The sequence below is a fragment of the Lissotriton vulgaris genome, chromosome 3_1 (assembly GCF_964263255.1).
Source record: "Lissotriton vulgaris chromosome 3_1, aLisVul1.2, whole genome shotgun sequence".
NCBI lineage: Eukaryota > Metazoa > Chordata > Amphibia > Caudata > Salamandridae > Lissotriton > Lissotriton vulgaris.
The window spans coordinates 750,044,483-750,056,901 of record NC_141689.1 but is presented as its reverse complement, the minus strand read 5'-3'; the positions used below and the strand labels follow the sequence as shown (position 1 = coordinate 750,056,901).

Here is a 12,419-nt window from a genome sequence, read left to right as displayed (position 1 = left end):
AGTCCAACGAATGATTGTACGTAGCAATATAGCGCCACATGGCCGACCATTCCTTGTCTGAAATGTCCCTCCTCAGGAGCTATTCCCATTGTCCCATATAGCCGGGACGAGGCGACACTGCCGAAGTAAGCAGTAGCTGGTAAAGAAAGGAAACGACACACTTCATGGCAGAGGTCCGGAGGATGAAGGCCTCAAAGGGCGAGGGAGGTCTCGTAGCCGCATCGAGGACCCCAGGTGACATGGCCCAATGTAGCAGCTGGACATGGTGGAATTGCTCTGATGGTGGGACTCCGTAGTCCCTCATACAGTTAACAAAGGAAAGTGGAGTATAGCCGTGAAATAGGTGGGTTAAAGCCCTACAGCCCTCCTCCCTCCATACCCTGAAGGGGCCCTCCCGCAGTGCCGGTGGAAAGGCCGGGTTAAAGTGTATGGGTGTGAACGGGGATGGAAACGTAGTCCAATGTTCATCAGTGGCCAACGTACCCCAGACCTTCATGGTGGTACTGGTGGGAGTACTAATGTAGGCGTTCTTGGGTCTGTCTTTCTTGGGTTTCCAAGCCAGGTCCCAGATTGATCTACCCGCGACACTCCTGTCCATGTGAAGCCAGTGTTTCTCCGAGGTTTGTTGGGACCATTCCACTATTACTCGTAATTGTGCTGCTTTGTAATACAAATGCATATCGGGAAGGCCCACATCTCCCTCCCCCCTGTGGCCGTCGCAAAGTTGTGAAGGAGAACCGCGCTCGTCCCCCCTGCCAGACGAAAAGGAGCATCTGGGTTTTAAGGCGTCGAAAGAATTCTACGTCCAGAGGAATAGGGAGCGCCTGGAAGAGGTACAGGTATTTGGGGAGGAGGACCATTTTAATGGCGTGAATTCTGCCCAGCCACAATATATATTTTGGCTTCCAGCGGTTCAATTCCGCCCGGGTCTTTGCCAGCAACGGTGGAAAGTTCGTGGAATACAGCCTCCCAATCGTGGGCGTCAAACGGACCCCCAGATCTATGATGGAGCTGGAGGCCCAGGCTAGCGGGGTGAGAGGCCGCACTTGATCCACCTCCGCAGGTGAAAGCGTGAGATTTAGAACATAGGATTTGTCGTAAATAACCTTGAAGCCGGCCACCTCCTCGAAGCGCAATAACACCCTCTGGACGTGTGGCAGAGAGTGTGCCGGGTCCATGATAGAGAGCAGCACATCATCCGCAAAGAGGGAAATTTTGTGCTGCTCTCCGGTAAAGGGAAGACCCCGTATTCCCTCGTGTTCCCATACTGCTAACGCCAGTGGTTCAATGCTCAGGGCGAAGAGCAAGGGGGAAAGAGGACAGCCCTGCCTGGTGCCACGGGAATGTGAGAAAAATGCGGACAGGTGGCCGTTCACCGCTACTCTAGAGCGGGGGCTGCTGTAGTTCGCTTTCACCATCGAGATGAACTTATCCGAGAAGCCAAAGGCAGCTAAAGTGTGGAACAGGAAGCCCCAGTTCACGCGGTCGAAAGCTTTTTCAGCATCGAGGCCTACGAGTACCGCCGGTATCTGGAACCTATTAGCTTTCTCTATCAAGTGGATAACCCGCCTCGTATTATCATGGGTCTGACGGCCCTTAATGAATCCAGATTGGTCCGGATGTATGAGTGCCGGCATCAGATCTTGTAGCCTACTTGCAATGATCGAGAAGTACAGCTTGGCGTCGATGTTGAGGAGGGCTATCGGGCGATACGAAGAGCATTGAGTGGGGTCCTTCCCCGACTTAGGGATAATTTAAATTACGGCCTCAGCCAGCGAACCGGATGTGGCGCCGGAGTCAGCCATGTTATTAAAACGGGAGACCAGAAAGTTGCACATTTCGGTTGCATACGTTTTGTAAAAGAGGGCGGTATAGCCATTTGGTCCTGGAGCTTTATGAAGCTTCAGGTTTTTAATGGCATCGAGCACTTCGCTGTTAGTGAACGGGGCAGCAAGCAGATCGTTCCATTCCTTGGAAACCTGCGGTATGGGTAGATCCCGTAGATACTCCCGCTGGTCTTCAGAGTCGAGCGTGTCCCCTGCATAGAGCTCCGCATAGAAGCGGCCAAAGAGATCAGCCTTAATCTCATCACGGTGCTGCAGATCTCCCAACGAGTCTTGAATACCTCCTATGTAGTCCCTTTCCCTCTTGTCCCGAAGCTGACGAGCCAGGTGTCTCCCCACCTTATTCCCCTGAGAGTACGAGAGATGCCGTAGTCTCAACAAGGTGAACTCTGCTCTATTGTTGTAGTGGGCCCTCAATTTCCCCCTTACCGCCATCAAGGGGCGAAGGGTCAATCTAGAAGGATTTAGTTTATGCGCTTGCCCAAGGGCTGCAAGTTCTATTTCCAGCTCCTCTCGCTCCTTTCGCCGCATCTTGTTGAGGTTTGCATTGAGAGCCAAGCAAGTGCCCCTTACTGACACCTTAAAGGCGTCCCAGGTGGTGGATATCGACGTATCGGACACAGGGTTGAGAGCAAAAAATTCCTTAATAGCCTTCCGTAATTCCTTGCTGGAAGTGTCGTCTCTGACTAGCGCAGCCGGGAAGTACCACTTGCATTGTCCGTCACCTACCGGTGACCAGCGCAGGCCGATCACGAGTAGACTATGGTCAGAAACAGATAGCGGGAATATACTAGAGTCGCAGACATCTCCCTTGAGAGATTGACTCAGAAAATGTGGTCCAGGCGAGAGTAGGAGTGGTGGACATGGGAAAAAAAGGTGTAATCTCGGGACAGGGGGTGCATGGAATGCCATCCATCGATTAAGCCCAATTCACCAAGAAGCCGCTGTGTCTCAGCAGAAAATAAACCTGCATCAGCCCTTTGGGTACCAGAGCTATGCATCTCTCTACTCCACACTAAGTTAAAGTCCCCCAATAGAAACAGGTGTCCCTCAACAAAGTCTCCTACCTTCCGCAGCAGTTCCTGAAGAAAGCTATTCTGTCCCGCATTGGGGGCATACACCACCACGAAGGTGCACAATCTACCATGGACCAGACCCTTCACCATCAGCCAGCGGCCCTCCTTATCGCTGCACACACCCATAGGCTGAAAGTGAAGGGTCGCACGAAAGAGAAGAGCCACCCCCCTGTGTTTCGTGGAAGCAGAAGATCTATAAATGAGGGGGAAAAGCCTGTGCCGGAGGCGAAGCTCATCCTTACGCGCCAAGTGAGTCTCCTGTAGGCCCACGACATCAAGCTGGTGATCATTCACATATTTCCACACCTTCTGACATTTTTGCGGGGAATTCAGGCCTTTCACATTCCATGCCCCAATACTAAGAGGCATTATTAGGCAACAACCCCACTCCCGCTACTATCACACCACCCTGTCCCTCCCCTCCACATCCACCATTGACGACTAAAGTTGATGCATTACTATAGAGACATTCATAGATGCCCAAGGGCAGGAGGACACCGGTCAGTCCATCTCTCCGCATTCCTCCAGTGTACCCGGACCTCCCCGCCATGCAGCCCAAAACTCCACCCCCCTTCCCGCATTCTGGCACAACTGAGGTCCTCCCATATAGTCACCCCAAGACCCCACAGTCAAAGAGGAAATCCCTAGAGCCTCAGGAGCCCAACGCATACCTTCCGAAGACACATCACTTACATACCATGAATCAAAAAATGCAGCCATCCAAACAATCCTGTCACCACCACTACCCCCCGCTCCCCCTTCCCCTTATCCCCAACGAATCCCTTTAATACCACCCCCCCAAAGGACTCCGAGTTTCGCCCCCAAACCAGCAGAACTGTAGGAAGCAACAAGAGGAGAAAGAAAAACAAGAAGAAACAGTGTTCTTAACAGTCCCGGTGCATAGAAGTCTGTAGATACTTCCAGGGGGTGAGGGCGGGGCACCTCGCGGGGCACCTCAGGGTGTGCCCCCAAGGGACCGGACCGGGGTGTCTTCCCAAAAAGTACAAAATGACCCATGGTACCTGAAGATACGTGTCCCTCCGGCGCCAAGCAACCATCGTCTCAGGGCTCCGGCCGCCCCGGAGCTATGCTGTGATGTCGCCACCATCGCCGAGGCCACATAGGCAACCGCTGCCCCCCTTTCCTGTAGGCTGGTCGTACGATCAGGTCTTCTCCGATCAGTCTCTCGACCCACTCTCTGCCATGAGGAGGACCGCCGTCTTCGCTGCGACGGGGAGCTTCCGCCGTCCGGGGAGGGGGCCGTGTCATCAAGGCCCAGGAGGTCCCTCGCTACCTGAAGAGATCGGATCTGTGCCAATCTGTTCTGCCACCTGAAAATGAGGCGGAAGGGGTGGCCCCAGGAGTAGGACACGTTGTGTTCCCGCAAAAAGGTAGTCACAGGACGAAACTCATGCCTTTTTTGGAGTGTCGATGCCGCCAAGTCCTGGTACAATTGGGGGTGGTGATCTCGGAACTGCAACAACGGGATCTCCCGTGCCTTTCGAAGAATGCGCTCCTTCAGTTGGAAGTCGTGGACGCAGACTAAAATATTGGGTGGGGGACCCCCTCCACGTCTAGGCAGTCCGACCCTGTGTACCCTGTCCATCTTGATTTCGTGTAGGTCCTCATCATCCAGGATCTGCAAGAAGAGTGCTAGAACATATCCCCGTAAATCACCTGCTTCCCCGTCCCAGGGTACTGCACGTATGCGGATGTTGTTCCAGCAGGAGCGATTTTCCAAATCCTCCGCATGTGCCTGGAGGTCCAAGTTCTGTTCCATGAGCCGGATCACATCTTGCTGCAGTTGGTGTACGTCATTCGCCACACTCAGGTCGTGATCTTCCAAAGTAGCTACCCGCTCTCCGATACCATCCACGTCCCTCCTCACCTCGCGAAGTTCCGAAGCCAGCTGAGAACGAAGTTCAGAGATGTCTTCCTTAATAGAAGCGAAAAGTTCCATCATGAAGGCTTTGGTTGCGGGGGCCTCATCATCCTTCGGCTTAGGCGATATGCTAGGCCCAGGGGACGCCGCCTGCTGGGATCCCTTCGAAAGGGCATCCTTACCGGGCTTCCCTTTACGCTGTGTGGAGGACATTGTGTCGCCTCTGCTCGTTCGGGTAGTCAGGGCGAGGGACCTCCGTCCGCCACTCCGTTGCGCTACAGGCCCGAACTTACACCGTCACTGTCCAATTCCTGGCCCAAGTGCAAGATGTAGGCTTCAGCAGTCCTCTGGTAAGTATCGTGCTCCCCACGTGACATATGTCGCTCGTCACGTCTCACACCATCGGAACGCCCATGCCATTCCACCGCACCACATGAGCCACCAAGCCTCTATATCAGAGCCGGCCTGGAATGGCACCGCAGGAGAATCTGTGGAACAGGTCGCCCAGGATGTGTCCAGCCGATGGGAGCTACCATGCCATCCAGGCTCTCCAGTAGACCGGGGCACCTGGTGCTACAGTCACTCACAGCCAACGCCCATAGTCCAACAGCCGCCGGTGATCACTCTGCGGCCTGCACTCCTCAGGATTGCGCCAATCCAGGCCCCTCGACAGGCAGGGCAACCCCAAGGCACGGGCCCCCAGCGAACCCCCTCGGCGTCGGGGGGCTCACCGTAGGACCGCGGTGTCGGGAAGGATCTCCTGCCGTCTCGCAGGTGTGTCGGGCGGTCACAGGCCTGGGCACTCCAATGGCGGCTCCCCGCAGCAGCGTGGCCCACCAGCCGAAGATGGGGGAGGGGGCGGCGCGGCAGCACCCCCGGGTGTCCCCCGCAAGTCACCAAAGTCACGGTAGCCCACAGTTGCAAGGTAGTTCCGACTTCTAAATTGGCTCACTGACCGAGGAGGGGGAAGGGGCAGCGCGGCAGCGGCTCCGGTCGTCCCCGTAGGCCGCCACGCCCGGCGTCCTCCTGCAGGCTCTGATGCGGCCGACTGGCAATGCTCCACGTGTCTGGGGGCCCCCCGCGGCAACCGCCGGGAGAAGGCGAGCACAGCGCTGGTCGAGCCGGGGCCACCTCAGGACACGGTCCTCTGCCGGCGCCCGCTCTTCGTGCCGCAGCGCTGGATGTCCGACCCCTCCTCTCACTCGAGGCCGGGGATTTCTAGGCCTCACTCCGCCGCAGCATACGCGGCAAGACACCACCATCTCTGTACCTCCGGAGGTCGAAACTTCGCAACCGGATCGTGCCCCTTTGTACCGGGGCTCACAGCAGGCAGGAGGGGTGCCGATAGCTCGCTGCTCCGGGGGCTAAAACAAAGCTAAGCAGATGTCGGCGCCGGAGGGACTTCACTCCGTCGCCATCTTGGCCACGCCCCCTCATATATTCCTTTTAACTAAAGTTTGTTTAATTCCAATTTATTAGTCGAGGTACAGTGGCAGAATAGCTGTATGTAGTTAAAGGAAACCCTAACATCTCAAGCCGGATGAACATGTGTGCATTTTTTTAAATATAATTTAAGGTCATTCGAACAGTTAAATTATAAATATTAGAGATGTGATGCTCAGTATTGTGTTTAGTTTTTTTTTTTTAGTATTACTTTTGTTTTACCTGCTGCACATATAGACGATATATCAGATAAACCATTACAAATGCTATACAGATATATATTGAGCACAAACGAAATTTCTGATTAAAGGATAATCAGAAATCTCGGATAGAAGCACACTTTGTAAGACATAGCCATAATATACATCAAATCAGGCTCAAGGTCATATACATCATAAAACACCCATTTGTTGGTAACCGAGATAAACTACTCCCACAGTATGAGGTTCTTGAGGAAAAAAGCTAGTCCTAATGGAATGGCAACTGGAATTGTGAGTAAAATTATAGAAAAACTAGTTTTTGTCCCTTAATGGAGACATGTAACACTAGCGTAGTGAAAGCCACTTTTAAGTTGTAATTAGATTCTAATGCGGAAAGGGCCGAGAACACCATTGCCGCTGCAAGAAGTGAAAGATGGAAGAGACTTCATTCTGTTTGTGTTGAAGATCTAGACAGAATGTGATATCAGAAGAAGTTTGATGTAATCATTGTAAGGGCTATAACAATGTATTTTTTGTATTTTACGAACAATTTATTTGTAAGATATTCAGTGATACTTCTGAAGAATAGTGATTGATGAATTCATTGAGAAGAAGTCAGGATTTTTTTCTCATTTACGAAGCCAACATAACCAGCTCCAATCTTGCAGAAAAGCTTACCATCTCTGGTGGTTTGGGGCCGACCTGTAGCCAGGACACTATCAGACTGCAGTCTGAAAAGTGTAAAACAAAGAAAAAAACAAGAGAGAAGGCCTTTTCCATCTATGCATCCAGGATCTGGAACAAAATCTCCATATCCATCTGGAGCACCCCTACTTTGCTTCAAATTAAGAAAGAGTTGAAGGCTCACCTTTTTAAATAACTATTCATCACAATGCATTAACCAGCCACAACCCAGCTTCCTCTACTATTAATCTATGCTTGTGTTTGAGCATGCACAGTGCTGCTCCACTGCCTTTTTGGCTGGCTCTGCACTATAGATATACCATATATACACAAATACATATTTAGGATGCTACTACTTCGGATAGCTTGGAAGCCGATTGCGATTACTTAAGAGAGCGATGAAGATGAAAGGAAGAAATTTCATTTTATAATAGTCATCAAAAATAGTTAATCATAAAAGTTTATTAGTAAACTTAGTGGAGATGAAAGGAGCCATGCCTCCTTCTTTTTCCCTGTGAGTACTAGACTGGGGGAGACACCCCACGCAGAGCACTGTTTGTACAACAATGTAGAGATGTAGCACAGGTTCTAATGTGATCATTTGAGTTTCTTGCAGCAATCATTCGATTGTGTGCTACAGTGGGTTGACAGATCAGATCAGCTCCCCGAACGCCTGTGTTTTAAAGAACATTACAAGGTGTGAAATAGCATGTTTCAGAGATGCTAGTAAGACATGCATGTTGCCGTGATCTGTAGCGACGCTTAATCTAATACAATAACCTCAGCATCATCTTCAGCATTTATAAAAAGTGTGTTTGAAATGTACCAAACATGTTTGCCACCAGTTTATTTTTTAATGTAGTGACTTTTAGCTATTTTACGCTCTGTTAGCTTACTAGAGTTGGAAAAGGAACATCCTATATGTGATAAGTAAATGAAACCTAAATGTTCACTTTCATTTTTTATTTTTTGTTTTTGTATTGTCCTTCTACGATCAGGAGGTCACTTCAAAGTCCTAATCAAAATGTAATGTGATGACAATCATGTTTTTTTATGCTTCACAAATTGTTTTTGGCTGCCTTTGTTGAACATTACAATCACATTCTCGTGAACAATTTCTCAAGGCTTTCTTGACTTGTATTCGTTCTTTGGGAGTTTGCATATTTGTTTGGAAGTTAATACTATGCAAGTGACCGTTTATAAACGTGGTTATTCTTTCTTTAAATGAAGCGTTGTCTGTTCCCTTATTTATTTGCTTCTTTGCCTGACAAGCTTGCTTGAATGTATTGTTTATAAATAAATAAGTACGTCATATACATTTGGTAACAACTTAGCTTGGACTGGATAAACAACTTTATATTTATTTAAAAATGTGAATAAACCTAAAATACACGTCCTCTAACAGTGTAATATATCTTTTCAATTTTCAGTGAAGAGACGTGGCTCGCAATGATCACTGTCAAGATTGAACTGGGAGTACCCTTTTAACCTGTATTTTGTCAGTGCAGTAAACAATTTCCCAAATTCAAGAGACTATCGAGAATATCAGCACGATATTTCCCCTCATGTTAAAATCTAAGCAGGTAGTCCACTCGACTAAGACCATCTGAAATTGCAAACACAGAGTTAGTATATCCCTGAGGTTGCAGAATTTCTTGAAATGATGTTCTCCAATATGGACTTTCAGAAAATGTGACAGTACGCCTGGCCTTAATATGTCCGCAACTGGGTAGCTGCCCTGCCCTTCAATTAACATTGGAATCTTTACACACGAGGTGTCATCTTCTGACATTGCAAGGCCCCTAGAGATCAAACCACAGTCCCTCCTGTGATGAGCAGCATGGAGCTGAGTGAGGCTAGCGAGGGTTGCATTGCTGCGGGATCCAATAGCCCGCTGAGGGAAATCTCGATGGGAATGGAGGCTGCATCTCTAGTGGAAGAAGATGGGGAAGGATTTGCAGGATTGCAAGAACTTCCTGTGGAGAGTACTGCCAGAAGACCAGAATGCTCCCGCTGCAGGTAAGCCTTTGAGATAAGTAAAAAGGGTGGTGGTAATTTCACTGTCTGGTCACTGCAATGTATACCAAAAATAACTCTGGTTGGACTCATCAGAATGTGTTCTGAGATACGTTGTCTTATGTTAGTTGAGCCAGTAGCCAAAATGGACACCCTTGTTAGAACTAATTATCTAATTTTGTGTAATAACCTCATCAGAGTTGGTGGTTCTGCAAGGTCTCCTGGGAAATGGCTATGACACAGGATCAAGAAGCATTATTGCTCCTTCGCTGTATATCCTGTATGTGGTAGTTAGACATATGGGAATCTCACAGAAACAGTAACTGGATGCCCAGAGCATTTCAGAGATTTGCATGCACTATTATCTGTCTACTCTCCCTGCTGCCTGTAATTTTCAAAATGCAACAGATTTTTTTTGGTCTTCTTTTCATCAAAATCACCTTTATTAAACTTAATAAACTATTGGACATAGGTGAGTCTGCTCTTCACAGATGTTGTAATTGTTGTAATTTTTGTTCCATTGAGTTTAAATATACAGAATACAGAATGACGTTTTTACATTGAAAAAAATTCGCAGAATCGTGCCGTTGGGACCACAAAAAAACCTTTTTCTATGTAGAAACCAGACTTAGCAATTCAGTATCCTATTACCGAATTGCAAAATAGATTTGTTATTAGCAAGGGGTGTGTTGAGGGTGTCCCTTCCTAATAGTAACTCGCAGTGGTAATTAAGAATGTTTGAGACTTATGTGATTGCAAATATTCGCTTTTTGGTAACCCATTCGCAAACGGTAAGGGGTCACCAGGGGACTCCTTCCCCTTAGAGAATTAATGTGAATTTTTTTTAAGGGCAGGCAGTGGCCTAGGACCACTGCCTGCCCTTAAAAAATTAAACTGAAACGTTTCATTTTTCTTTTTGAAAAGTATCTAGTTTTCCATTCAGGAAAACGGGCTGCATTTAAAAAAAAAGTTGCTTTATTTAAAAGCAAACACAGACATGGAGCTCTGCTGTCCCCAGCAGGCCACCATCCGTATGCTTGTAGTGATTCACAATGGGTCGAAAATTGCTACCTTCCTCATGAATATTAATGAGGTAGGTCAATTGTGACCCCACTGGGAGTTGCTAGCAGTGTAAAACAAACTGTTGTACAAAGCTGTATGCGATTTCTTATTAGCAAAACGCAAAAGTTTGCTATTAGGAATTTGTGAACAGATATCTATGTACATGTGGCCCTTAATTCAGAGAGGTCCGGCCAATCTCAATATATGGGGCCAATGCGTGGCAGAGCTGCAAATAACAATGAAACTGCCTTCGGTGGAGTGCATAGACTACTTGCAAAGTCTGAAATGATTTAAGGACCCTCCCACTCAGGATATTACCCAATGTAGAAATACCTATCAAATCCCAACTACTAAATTGCTCAAGCACTACCACTATGCTCATACTTCACATTTCTGCAGGCCTTTACTCTATTGAATACCCCACTCCACTATCCATTCTGCCCTTACATGATTGTCTTCCTGTCATTCTTAACGGACCTTCTCTATTCCCTACAATCCGAACATCTCCTCTCTATGCTACCCTTGGCTGTCTCACAAGGCTAAATCCTATTCCCTATCCTTTTTAGGTTTTGCCTGCACATCGCTTGCGCTGTGCTTGTGAAATCTATCTATATCTATATCTATCTATACTACTATTATAAAGAGAGAACTGGGAACCTTTGAGGCGGGTAATCTCGGGAACCACAGCGCCAATCCAAACACCCGATACATCATTGTAATTGTCAGGGTCTGCAGATGGACATAGGCTATATAAAATAAAAAAATATACGTTCTTCACAAAATTTACGATAAAAAAAAGAAGTCCCTTGGTAGTAGCGCCGGCCGCGACGTGCGTGCTGACCACAGGAGCGCGAGGAGGAGCGGCGGACATGAGCTCGGGGAGGAGCGGCCGACAGGCTGGGAGGAGAGGTGAGGAGCGGCGGACAGGCGGGGAGGAGCGGTGAGGAGCGGAGGACAGGCGGGGAGGAGCGGTGAGGAGTGGCGGACAGACGCGGTAACTCAGGAGCGCGGGGAGGAGCGGCGGCTGAGGTAGGTGAAGCAGCCGCGGGTGCGCTCCGGGGACCCACGGACAACGTCGGGGCGGGCGGGGGCCCTGAAGCCTGATTGCTCCCACGGACAACGTCGGGGCGGGTGGGGACCCTGAAGCCTGATTGCTCCCGGACGTCGGGACGGGCTGCTAGTTGTTAATATAAATGTTGAAAGGGGCTCACATTGGGTGCACAGCTTTTCATTGGTTGCCTGCTTGCCACTTTCTTTTCCCCCGTTTCTGTTGGCTGTAGCATACTATTTCCTGTTGTTCCTCTCGTGTTTTTCTCTTATCAGTATCCCAATGCTTAAGTACTGTTTTCATCCGCTTTTGAGGAACTCTTTTATCTGAAAGAGAATTCAAGCGGCAGATTTTTTGCATGGTTACTCCCCCCCCCCCCCGCAACACACACACCTTTTGCCTGACATTTGATGCAACTTGGCTTGATGTGCACTGGTCTCTCCCAATCAGGTTCCCAGTCCCTTTGTTCTTTCTCAAAACTGTCCCTTTGAATCCACAATTGGCACTTCTATGCTCGCAGGTAAGCCCTTTGTAAAAGGTACCATCGGTACCAAGGGCACTGTGACCAAGGAAGGCCTCTAAGGGCTATAGCACCCATTGTTCCACCCTTAGAGACCTCACACCTTAACACCCACACACTGCCGTTGCAGATTGCATGTTTTGGTGCAGAGAAATGTGAAGAGTTGACATAGCACACATCCCTGTGTGCTATACCTGCAACCCACTGCCTGGGGCCTAGGTAAGTCACCCCTCTAGCAGTGTGCACTAGCCCCCATGTGGGGGTCCAGTTGCATGAGCATCGTACAGTGTCTGAGTCCATTTTTAGACATTGTAGTTGCAGTAAAACCATAAAGAGTATATGGTCATGGAGTTGGTCAATATGAACTCCACACCTCCCTAATGGCTTTACTGAAACTTGGGAAGTTTGGTAGCAAACCTCTCAGCACATTAAACCCACACTGATGCCCTCAAAAACGACCAGCTGTGATGTGGTTTCTGAAGGGCTGCCTGCCATTTGCCACCACCAACAGGTTTTTGGACCCCTTCATAGAGGGCCTCATTCTCTGGGTCCAGAAACAAAGCTCATCCTGGGCAGAGTAGCCACGCCTCCTCCGCAAGATGGGCTGGTTCCACAAAGGGGAGGCTGCAAAGGCCTGCCGCCTT

General features: G+C 49.0%; 1 protein-coding gene across 1 annotated transcript in view; it reads left to right on the top strand.

The window, feature by feature from the left end:
* The window catches only part of DTWD2 (DTW motif tRNA-uridine aminocarboxypropyltransferase 2), a 395,786-nt gene that overhangs the window by 34,376 nt on the left and 348,991 nt on the right, over positions 1 to 12,419 (top strand). The window contains exon 2 of the mRNA XM_086963026.1: positions 8,560 to 9,148. Coding sequence (XP_086819152.1) covers positions 8,961 to 9,148 — 188 coding nt within the window. The 5' untranslated portion in view covers positions 8,560 to 8,960. The remainder of the gene's footprint in view (positions 1 to 8,559; positions 9,149 to 12,419) is intronic.